The 12800-nt window shown below is 39.7% G+C and overlaps 1 protein-coding gene across 4 annotated transcripts in view; it reads right to left on the bottom strand.

The window, feature by feature from the left end:
- Window positions 1-12800, bottom strand: part of LOC127635815 (neuronal tyrosine-phosphorylated phosphoinositide-3-kinase adapter 1-like) — a 58215-nt gene that overhangs the window by 19714 nt on the left and 25701 nt on the right. For 2 of the 4 annotated variants that reach the window (XM_052116052.1, XM_052116060.1), the window contains one exon: window positions 8420-8671. In XM_052116052.1, coding sequence (XP_051972012.1) covers window positions 8420-8610 — 191 coding nt within the window. In that variant the 5' untranslated portion in view covers window positions 8611-8671. Of the gene's footprint in view, window positions 1-2659; window positions 2842-8419; window positions 8672-9735; window positions 9814-12800 lie in introns of those variants that run through there. The other 2 variants (XM_052116069.1, XM_052116076.1) reach the window with 2 other exon arrangements.

Raw genomic sequence — 12800 nt, forward strand, 5'->3', positions numbered from 1 at the left:
TGGCCTAGCACAAATTCTAAGTGCAATTTTTGTGAGAGTGCTAATTCTAAGTACAATTTTTGTAGGAATGCTAATTCTAAGTACAATTTTTGTAAGAATACTAATTCTAAGTGCAATTTTCATGCCAATGTGAAGTGCAAGAGGGCATGGGTGGGAGAGTTTGTGCTCTCTGTGGGTGTATACACGCAAACTGTGTGTGTATTATATGTTAATGAAGTGATGCAAAGCACAATTTGCTATTTCCCTGAAAATTAGGTTATTTCGCTAAGACGTTTATATCTAATCTTGGCGCAAAGTCCAAACTTAGTTCACTTAACGCTCTTAAAATAGGGCCCACAGGCAAAGTAGATTACTGCTTTTCAGTTAGGACAACATTCAGAGTAGTTTATAAAATATTGTATTAATGTAAATGACATTGGAGTAGGTTTGGTCTAAATTAAATCTGGACTAGATCTGCTTTACCTATACGGCTGCTGCTGATGCTACTGCTTGAAATGAGTCAATATGCTGCTGCTGTTGGAAATGTGCTGCAACTGAGACAAGAGAGACATGCTGCTGCTGCTGCTGAACAAAATCACTGAACTACCCTTATGTAAAGCAGATCTAGACACGTGAAGCTGGGGAGGAGGAGGGTAAATGCTTTGCAAAGCCTGTGCTGCTGGACTTGAGTCAGAGCTATTGTGGTGAGAACCAGTTTTATATGTTTTCACAGAACGGTGTAATGGCCTGACTGGTTTACGTAGAGGTGTGTCAGGAACTGATCCTATCAGCCTGCGCCATGCAGAGCTTCCTAACTGAACTTAATTTGACATTTAAAAAATGGCAGCAACAGCAATGTGATATACATATACACCAATGTTCAATAAATATTTACATTCACAGTGTCTCAAACATTCACAAGAGAACTTACTATATTTAACGCAAAATCAACTCACGTTCTCTCGTGAATGCCACTGTGAACGAGTTTCTCTCATAAAGCTCAAGGACGTCAAAAATTTTACTGAAAATCACTGAAATGTCAGGTTCTTTCTTTTGGTATGCCTTAGAATATGAGGCACAAGCTACATTAACTACTTTTATGATACTTTTCTTTTTTTAAGCTAATAAGTGAGGTAATATCCACTGCCATTGTATTAAAAAGATAGACCTATTAATTAAAATGATTCCTTTTGTTTTCCACATAAAAAAGTTACAAATGTTTTGAACAACATGAGTGTTAACTGAAATGTCATTATTTTTAAGATCAATTTTATTACCTTTAATAAAAACCAGGTTAAATAATTTAATTAACACTTACATTTATTATTAGTAATATAATTTATAGTAATACAGTAATATATTAAAATATAGTAAATAATATAGTTGTATAAACGGTATAAATTTACTAGTATTTTAAAAGAAGTTTGCAGTTGCTAAGCAATGTAGCCACTAGGCGCATTAATATGAAATGTGCAGTCACAGTGGTGCATTTATATGAATGTTTGGTGTGCTTTGAATGTGGCCCATCCAGTCAGAAATACTGTATCAGTTCCTAACTTGATTGATTCATTTATTTGTTCTACACAAATATAAAGTCTGAGAGGGATGTGTAAAGAAAGGGGGAAAGGCGTACAAGGATAGATGGATCACTGAATGAGAATCATCTGCATTCAGCAACAGAGAGGAGGAGGATGGAGGGATTGAATAAAGGAGTGGGAGGATGAGAGAGGAAGTGGATGGATCCTCCAGACAGAGAAAGAGCATGCGTAGGTGACCTCTTGTGTATCTCTTTACGTTTGTAAAGAGTGGAGGGAGTTGAGATAACTGCAGGAATACAATGAGCATGAATAAAGCACACATCAAAGACCACATGAGTGTACATGTGTGATGTGACATTACATCTATATGTACACTATATGTGTTAATTTGAGAGCAATTTATGTGAAGGCAGCTAAAAGCAAGCATGTTTTTGAGGTCAGGATGTGTTGGGGTTCTGCGTGTGTCATGAATGTAGAACACAGTACGCATGAAAAGCACTTTGATGTCCATTTGCACAGGTGTTACAGAAAATAATCTAAATGCATTCTCCTCATCATCCAGAAACACAGAGATGTAGAGAGAGAGAGGGGAAAGTAAAAGTTGTAATCCAAACCTGCCAAGCTCAGAGGAATAACAGTAGTGAAATGCACTGAACAAAGATACAAATTTAAGATGTAAACGGAACATACGGGGATGTTCCAGGTTCAACACAAGTTAAGATCAATCGATAACATTTGTGACATAATGTTGGTTACCACAAAAAATATTTTGAATCGTTCCTTGTTAATTTAAAAAAAAAGAAACAAAGATTGCAATTACAAGAACACACAATCCAAGTGAATGGAGCCAGTCAATAAACATTAAAATACGCACGTATTCAAAACTATTATCAAACTAAAATCATGTTCACATTGTCACAGTACCGGCTGGTTCATCATGTTTGTTCTGTGTGTTTGTTTTTCTTCTCCCTCGTGTTCCCCAGCTGCCACTTCTTATTTGTGATTAGAGTTGCTATGGCAATGCTGATCACGCTGCTCGTTTGTTTATTAATGGCAGCTGTGCTCTATTTCCCTCTACCTATTATACCTCTGAGTTTGTCTCATTCTTTGGTAGATTGTAGTTTGTGTTGAGTGCTACTTACCTTACTCTCCAGCCTCGGTCCATCTGTGATGTGTTTTGTCTCTCAGTGTTTGTCTGGCTCTAGTCAGTTGACAGTTTCCTGTATTGGACTTCTCTATTGCCCGTGCCACCTCCAGTCTCTCCACTCGCCTGTTCCCGCTGCCAGGGGTGATCCATCGAATTCCTTCCTTGTACTGATCACTCTTCAGCCGCCTCCTAATCCACCACCCTCACTGCAGCCTTTTGGACTTATATTCTTCAGTTATTTGAACTGCCTCTCTGTTTGTCAATGTAACACATAAAGAATGGACAAGGAGGAGGTGGGAACCAGCAGAACAGTAAACAAAGTTTAATGGTAAATTAAAACCAACATAAACAAACGTGCAGCGTGGCCATGTGCATCTCTCTCCTCCAAACCAGCGGCTCCGGCTGCCCCTTATCTCGCTCTCCCGCTGATCAGCTGATTCAGCGCCAGCCATGCCCCATCACGGCCTGGCCATGCCATCCTCCTCGTCACACTCCAACCCCGCCTGATTCAGGCTCTGGCACCACCATTCTGACTAACTCCCCTCCCCCATCTCTGGGGGAATACTCTGCCCTTCCGGCCATTCTGTCAGCCGGTGGTCCACCCCACCTACTGTGAACCTGGGGGGAGAGACGAGGGAAAATATGGGGAGAGGGAGAGGGAAAGGGCGAGTGGAGACGGAGAGAGAGAGGGAAGAAAGAGAGAAGCACTTGTTTGACGGCTCCCGGACATGCTGTTGCCAGTCCTCAACCGCTCCTCTGGCCTCTGGCGGACGCCACCTCGCTCCTCCCCCAGTGGATGGCAGCTAATCCTCTGGCCCCTGGCGAACGGAACTGCTTCACCCCCTCTCGGCAGATGGCTGCGATTACTCTGGCTCTCGGCGGCCGGCAGCGAACCCTGTCCCCAGGCAGATGGTCGCAGCTGCTCTCCTGACAGATGGCATAGGTCAGGACTCTGCGACTCCTGGGTTTTGGCACCACTGTAACAGGTAAAGGACGGGCAAGGAGGAGGTGGGATCCAGCTGAACAGTAAACAAAGTTTAATGGTAAATTTAAAACCAACATAAACAAACATGCAGCACGGCCTTGTGCATCTCTCTCTCTCCCAAACGGGCATCTCCGGCTGCACCTTATTACTCTCCCGCCGATCAGCTGATTCAGCACCGGTTGTGCTCCATCATGGCCCAGCCACACCCTCCTCCTCATCACAGTCAATAAACTGTATTAACTGATCCTCTGCATCTTGGGTCCTTCCTTGTGCCACTGTGACATTACGATCTAGCCACAAATGGACCCAGCAGAGGAAGCCAACTTCTGTACTGCCCTCGCACAACAGGGCACATTGCCGGGACACCAACAAGAGCAGATCGCCTCCACCAACCAAGTCCTGGAATTTATCATGACAGAATTGACGACAGTTCTGCAGCAGCTTCATTTCCCTTCAGATGCCGGTCTGCACACTGAGCCTCCCACTTATTCATTGGCGGTACCCCCTATGCCTTGACAGACTGAGCATAGGTTGAACCCTCCAGCCTAGGTGAGGATGGCTTGTGTATGTAATTTTTGTCATAATGTACCATGTTTTTCTCTTTGCAACCTTCCCCCTTCCCATCAGATACTGCCAAGATTGCCTGCATCATTGGGCTTCTGACAGGGAAGGCTTGTGAGTGGGGTACCACCATGTGGGATAACCGCCATCCTTGATGCGTGTCGTTCCAAGCCTTCTCTGATGAATTCCGCAAGTTATCCGACCATTCCACGCAGGGAAGAGATGCTGCGAGAGCCCTCTGCAGTTAAACTCAGGGTGATCGGTCTATCGTTGACTTTGCCATTGAGTTCCACACTCTCGAGGCTGGAAAGACCAGACTCAGTGGGACCAGTTCCTGCATGGGCTTGCGGATAGTAACCTGGATGAAATTTACACCATGGAACTTCCCCCACGTTTTGACTACCTTTTGGATTTGGCCACACAAGTTGATAAAAGGCTCCATCTCCGATGCCACCAGAGGGGCACTGTCCAGCCAGGTGAGTTGACATGTCCTTCCCCATCTCCGTCAGCTGACGGGTTGCTGGAGTCTTCATCAGACGTTGAGCCCATGCAGTCGTATGGACCCATCTACCTCTTGAGAAGAAGCAGTGTCACCTCACCCAGTGCTTGTGTCTTTACTGTGGATGTCCCGGCCACATTTCCACGTCCTGGCCATTAAAATGCACAGCTCGCGATCTATCTGGGGTGCCAGTTGCCTATCATGACCTGGAGGCGGTGTTTAGTTGGTCCCGCACCGGTTCCCTGCCTCCTCATTGCCCGTACGACTGCATGAACGATTTTCTACCAGGCACTTCTCTGCCACAGGCCGGCTGTATTCACTCTCGGTTCCTTAGAGGGAGGCCATGAAAGGTATATCAACGAGTCTCTGGCAGCCGGACTCATCCGTAATTCCACTTCTCCGAAGGGTGCAGGGTTCTTCATTATGGAGAAGAAGGATGGTTTGCTCAGATCCTGATTACCGTGGGCTGAATTAAATCATGGTAAAGAATCGCTATCCCTTGCCGTTGATGTCCTCAGCTTTCGAACTCTCAGGGGGTGACTATTTTTACAAAGTTGGACCTGCGCAGTGCGTTTTTCACATGCAGTCGGTTCCGTTTCTGGGATTCATCATTTCGTCTGAGAGTATTCATATGGATCCTAACAAGATCAAACCCAGATTCTAGAGAGCCCAGTCCGCATTCCTTTTGTTAAAGAAAAGGTTCTGCTAAACCCTCTGGGGTCAACAGATGCGCCGACGCGTCCTGCTGGATTTTTGTTTGTCATTACAGCGGAAACAACATAAAATACTCCATCATTTTGGGGCAGCTAATTATCCCTAATGTGATCACAACCACGGGCAGAGGGCGCTATTCATATGGTAAAGTGTTGAGGTGATCAATGCAAACGGTAAACGCCCCCGACTGTGTCTTAAAAAGCAACAAGTTAATTCACTTTTCGGTGCGTTTGGAAGATGGCACAATACACAGGTGAGGAAGCTCCTGGATAGTGACGAAGAGTTAACATTTTCCTCAGAAGAAGAGCGGGACTCCGATGAACGTTTGCATTTTGAAGAGGGACTTGATCCAGCCGAGTAAACAATTTTGGATGAGTAAGTCATTTAGTTTTACTTACATTAGTTGACATGCTATTTTATATAAACATGTACATATTTTACTAGTGGAAATGTTTCCAGACTTGCCAGCCAGGATTCAGAGTAGTGAAATTTGAAATATGTCCTAATAGGCAAGTTTTAGTTACATTTTAAATGCTGTTTCAGCTAAAGCATGTGTTTAATTTGTATGCTGTATGATATAAATATGATATGTAATATGATCTAAAAATAATATGAATGTTTAGATTAGATTTTAACTAGTGTTTATGCTGCCTCATTATTATCAACAAAGCTTGTGCTTGCAAATATGTGTTCAGGTTAAATGATTAAAATGCACTTTAAATATGCCCATATTAGAAAATCTCAATATTATAATGATTTCTGAAGGATCATGTGACATTGAAGACTGCAGTAATGATGCTGAAAATTCAGCTTTGATCACAAATTGCTTTTTACAATATATTCAAATAGAAAACTGTTATTTTAAATTGTAAAAAGTGTTCACAATATCACTGTTTTTACTGTATTTTGGATCAAATAAATGCAGTCTTGGTGAGCAGAACAGACTTCTTTTAACGGTAGTGTAGGTCTTAAGTTAAGTAAAGTTGTTATGTTAAGAAAATATATAGTCAGATTACTTCTTTTAACATAAAACTTGATTTGGATCATTAAGTCTCCTCACATTCATTGGAGGTGTCTTTTGTCTCTTCAGGTGTTAATCACAATCCATATTCATGATAGTTCATGCCTCCTCGCATATGACCTTTCTAACACTAAAAGTTTCTTTCAAAAGTAAAATTACTATATTGTTATATTACATTGAGTGATCAGGATGTTTTTCACATAATTTTGTAGCAAAAACTCTGGGCTGCAAGACCCAGTTCTCAAAAAACGTGTGGACAATGGCCTGTTATATGGGCTTATTTCAATTACTTAAAATTTTTGTTTATTCAAAAACCATGCATAAACATTATTTTCTCAAACATACAAACATGTACACACATGTTGCTCACATATTATTGTTGCCCAATTTGTGCTGAATACAGTGCTATCAGACTTTAGCCATTAATATGTTTTTAAGGAACTGAAAAAAGCACAAATGTCAAGGCATGTCAAAAATTCTCCAGGGCCCAAAACACCCTCAGACCCCAGAGGGTTAAATGGTTTTGAACCTGGAACATTCCTTTAAGGTAATACATGGACATGTATTAGTAAGGTAATTACATAAGGATCATGTAGTGTGAGTGCAAAAGAGATGGACATAAAAGCAATAGAAGTGTCAAGGATGTACAGAGTGTTTATAACAGAAGAAAATAATTAGAGGTGGATAAAAAGAAGAATAGATGTGTATGGAGGACAGAAAACAAGACACTTTTGCCATGTTACACATAGACCAAAAAGGAAGACATGTTTTTATGTGTGTAGTTAATAATGGCAGTAAAATTCAGCAGACCAATTGAATATTAATGAATGGAACATTAAGTGTTTTATTGATAGAATTCAATTTTACATAAGAAAACACCTATATAAATACATGAGCTGTAATATGGAACTGAAAAGTATTTTAGTTGCAAACAAAAAGTTTGTTTTAAAAACCTCCAGTTTTTTGACTGCTTTCATGCCAGGGTCTGCTGATCTACTGGGACACCAGAGATGCAGACTGTCCCTGAATACTTTAGGCTAAAATCCTGCACTATCCACTATCGAGTTGGAAGGAAGATTTGGATGCTTAGCATAAAATATGAAAGACTAAAGTGTTCATTTCAGTTTAGTTATGACTGTTCTTAATTTAATCTGGGATTATTCCTCCATCTCACTCTCTTTCTCTATTTTTTTTATTCTATTGTCTTCCTTCTTCCCCTCCTCCTATCTGACCTTTTTCTTACCTTCTCTATTAACTCTTTCCCCGCCAAACACGGAATTTTCCGTGTTTTATGAAAAAACGCTTCCCCGCCAAACACGGAATTTTCCGGGTTTCCATGTTTTAGGTGTTATACGGTAAGGAAGACCACTGCGCATGTTTTGAAAGAGTACGCAACTCTTTGATCAAAGAAACAGACTGCGATCGTCTCAAACATGAAGAAGTGGAGTATGAGAAGCTCAAAATATCAGACATAAACATGCCTTTTTCTCAGCTTTTTGTCTGAAATGTTGTTTTTTGACAAAACCTACCTCTGTTCAAGTCGCAATAAAAAAAGAACAAATGAAGATAAAATAAAATCGTTTTTTTTTGCCTAAAAGCAGAGGCCCAGATCTTTATTTTGATATATATAGCATCTTCATATATTCATGGAAGAAAATATTCTGCGGGCCATTAAAGTTTAGTGAAAATCTTCCAAAACCCTGGCGGTGGCTGGCAACTTTTTTTTAAAAACGCTGGTGGGGAAGGAGTTAAGTGAGTATTTTACTATTTTTTTCTCTCCAACCCTTCTTTCTTTTACCATTCATATGAGCTTTGCAAACCAAATCTATAACCCCTTCAATCTTACGATCTCCTTACTGTGCTTTCTTTCTTTCTTTCTTTCTTTATCACTCCTTCCTTTATTAATTAGCACCTCTATAGACCTCCTCTAAAAATCAATGTTTATTGATCAGCTCATTTCATCTTTCCCTCTTACCTTTTCTTACTCTCCTGATCTCTGTGTCTCCAGTCCACTCGACTTTTGCGGTACAGGAGGTTCATGTCACAACGGGGATACTCCTCTTCCTCTTCACAGCCAATAACAGCACAGTGCAGCCACTGGCCCCGCCTCTCTATGTCACGCAGGAAATTCTCCACCGCCACATCCTGGGCGGAGCCAGAGCTCATGGTATAGACGACCAGTTAGGATCAGGGGGAGGGATTTTAAAGTTTTCCTCGTCCCAGTTACCTGAAAAAGAGAGAAATACAGTTAATTATTAGATATCCAATATGATGCACATTAATTCCAATATTTCTGATAACCTAAAATCCCAACCGGGATCGGGCTGGAGGAGGGATGCCAGAAGAACTGTCTGAAAGGTAAATAGCAGTTGATGTACCCTTATTATCGTGATTAGTGGATTACAAGCACATGCTTTCATTACAAATGTCCTCAGAAGCTCCATTTAGTTCTATGCTCCAGTGGTTTTTTATTTGGTTTATAAAGCAGTCTCTTGAACTTTCTGATGAGGTTTCCCATAATCCGTTAGTTCACACAATGAGAAGTAGCTTTAATTTAGATATGGCTGTTGAGATAAAGGCACATTACAGCAGCCAGTGAAACCCAAAGACCAATCATAAACTCTCTGCTGCAGCATGAAATGTGCAGGTATTAAAACATAACAGAACTAGAAATGTGAGTGTTCATGCTGAAAAATGCAATTAAATGTACATTATTGTACTATGAGCATTCGAATGGTGTACTTGTCAACACTTTATCATGTAGTGTACATGACATACTGTACATTGGAGACATGATATCACTGATATCAGATATTTGGCCATATATGAACATATATAAAATTATAGTTCATATATTTGAACATACATGCAAATATATTTAAATTACATTAGTATTTGGGAGAATGTATGTTATATAATATGAAAACAGCTAATTTTTGTAATATTTTTAAATGTATCACATATGTACAAGAGGAAAAACTTCAGCTTGTGGCCCTTGTGAATAGACAACTATAAGTAGGTCATTTGTAGGTTGATTTTCTCGAAAACCGCAAATACAGAGTCTATGTGGCGCTATGAAAAATACTGCTTTGTGTGTTTGAGCATCCCGACCTCTGACACATAGCATTGACTAAACCAGTGACATGAGTTTGGGGCATGACAATCTGTTTGTTCAATCAACAGAAGGTGGAGGAACTATACTGGAAAGCTGTTTGGAAACAATATTAATTCTTGCAATTTTGTTTGGTGGAGCAGAAATGATACATTACAACTTCAACTAAAAATGTAAACCTTCGTATGCAATGTTCCTGCATCCCCATCAGTGCTACACCTTCATCTTCATCACAGCAGCCTGTAAAGTCCATGTACCATTACGTTTTCTTTCTGTGGAAGGAAGATCTGAGAAAGCATGTGAGGCTCAGTTGGCTGCAGGCCCCAAGGCTGCCCTGACTGTACCTGTGTAAATATCTGCAGTCTGTAATGCAGCTTGTCACATGTAGAACACACAGGCTTTCTGGCAGGAGTGTGAAAGCAAGAGAAAAAGAGAGAGAAGGAGAGCATTGGTGCTGCTTGTTGTTGGGCAGATATCCTACAGAGTGCTTCGAGTTTGAGCAGAAAGAGAAAGAGCTCTGATTGGCTAAAAAGGATACAGCTGTCAACTGCTGTGCTTTTCCAGTGTTTTTCCCAGCAGAGAGAGAGAGGGATAGAGAGAAAGAGAGATAGGGGATAAGAGAGAGATAGAGAGCAATGACGAGAAGAAGGTGAGTGGGTTTATGTTGCTAGATGAGTATGTTGCTGAATGTGCAGATATGTGTATGTGTGCAGAGCGCATCAGCAGTATTGCTATGGAGCAGGGAAATATAGAAATGTGAATGCCTCATGTTGTAAATTTCAGGCTGTTTTATTGTCCTATTGTCAACAAATACATTTATTATATACACATATACACCACACAATGATTCATGCACATCCAGGCACCCACTTATGCGGTCATGCATTGCTAACATGCTCATAAACTCACTCACATGACCAAACACACATGCAAACACACAAATTATGCACACAAACAGATATAGTCTAGTTTTGATTGCAAATAAAGTTTTCATTTCCAGTATTTTTCCTTTTAAAAGAGCTTTGAATAAAACATTTATGAATTTATATAATACCTTATTTAACCCATGCCTGAACGTTAAACTTCATAATAAATTGGGTCAGAGCTAACAGCAGAGAGGAGCTGAAGAAAAATATGTAGCAATAAAGAGTGTTATAGAGATATGCAGCTTATATTTACTTGCATTTTGAGACTTTAAACACAGAGAAAAATAAGATATCAACAAAGATAAAGATACCACACCAAACACAGATGCTAATACTTGGCAAAGAAAACAGAAACTGATCAATGACCCAACAATGACATTTACACTGTACCAAAACAGAGACTGGTGCTGTGCTCAACACATGAATGGATGGAGCTCAAAATGAAAGCTTTGGAGAAACGTATTCATATTCAGTTCCCACAACTTTTAACCAATGAATTTCAATGTCATGACATTTCCAGTTGTTTGTGATCATTAAAAGCATTTTATAGAGACTTTATTTCATTTATATACTGACATACTTTAAAGCTAAAATTAACTAGAATTCACAGTTATTTTTTTTACCTTTCCAGGCCTGGAAATCAATGGAAGTAACACTGGTGGTCAATGGTCTATTGGGGAGACTGAGACTAGTTGCTGCACTTTTCACTCCAGTGAATATTTGTAGGCTTATTTTTTAAAATCGGTTTCTGCATAGCCACATACCTCAAAGTCTTGGCTACAAAGAAGCTGCAAACATGTTCAATATTCTTGTCCAGGAAGAAAGATACGGTTCAGTAAACACTTGTTGAACTTTTGTGACTACATTCCAAACAGAATGATTTTAACTGGATTTGGATTGTTGGCGCTTCAACTGAATGGTTGTTCATTTGTTTTTTCCATTAGCAACTAGTGATGGGAAGATCGGATCAATTTATTGACTTGGATCTTTGAATCTTGTTCAGCAAAATGAACGTATATTTATTCAAGTCATTTAGTTTATTAGTCACGTGACAGCCACATAGGCTCTACAGGAAACAGAACTGATTTGTTCACTCCCGAGTCCCGTCTTGGTATTCAAGTTTTTCGTTAATTTGTCACATGACCACTACTAGGCTCCGCATAAAACACAAACTATGTTAATTTTCTCTTAAAAGCTTACAGTTAATTGTGCTGCAGTTGTTTGCATCATGATGAATACATGTAGTGTGACAATAAAATACATTTTAAAATCATATGAATTGTCATGATGGGCTATTTTCATGTATTTAATGCAGGAAGTGATGTGATCCCCACAGCCACCACCATTGTGTCCTTGAGCAAGGCACTTAAATCCAGGTTGCTCTGGGGGGATTGTCCCTGTAATAAGTGCACTTTAGATAAAAGCATCTGCCAAATGCATAATGTAAATGGAAGTGTTTACAAAATATTTTAGTAAAATTGAAGTAAAATGTTCTTGGATGATCAGAAAATTCAAGGGGAATTTCTTTAAGGCATACTTGATTTAGGTATATAGTTCACAATAAGAACATTCATAATTCAAGAGGCTAAATCATGAGGGAACATTTAATCAAAAACAATTCAGTAGTCAAGTCAATAATATGGGGTTTTCTACTAGCTTTTAAAGTCTATGATATTTTATAAAGAAAATATACAAGTTCTAAAGTTTGGGACTGGGGTTGAATTTAAGGCATCTTGCTTTATAAATATTATTTTTCCCATAATTCACAAAGTTTAAAGCTTCAAACAAAACTTTATTCCCAGATTAATTGTTATGGAAAAGAACCATCATGACAGAAACATTCGCAGTTATACATTTCAAGTAATAAATCTCAAATTTAAGACCAGAAATGCTTTGTGAAACGGTAAAGGCAAAAATACAATCAAAATAACTACTTGTATTTAAGGAAGGCTGGGAGTATTAACTAATTTTCTGTTTCAAATACAGAATCTATGAAGCTGTCATGTAAAAATGAACGAAAGACTCAGACTGACTCATGGCGTGAACTGATCCGTTCTGTTTCCTGTACAGATCCTATGTGGCTGTCACCTGAAAATTGAACGAAAGACTCATAACCAAAGACCAACTCGTGAGGTGAAATAAGCATTTCTGTTTCCTGTACAGAGACTATGCGGCTGTCCCGCATCAAATGAATGAAACATGAGCACAGATTTTGCATGCAGGCCAAGACAAAATTAACTAATCACTCTCTGAGACTACTTGTTATTCCGAGTCATATAATGAAATGAAAATCCCATCACTATTAGCAGCAGGCAAGA

The sequence above is a fragment of the Xyrauchen texanus genome, chromosome 4 (assembly GCF_025860055.1).
Source record: "Xyrauchen texanus isolate HMW12.3.18 chromosome 4, RBS_HiC_50CHRs, whole genome shotgun sequence".
Taxonomy (NCBI): Eukaryota; Metazoa; Chordata; class Actinopteri; order Cypriniformes; family Catostomidae; genus Xyrauchen; species Xyrauchen texanus.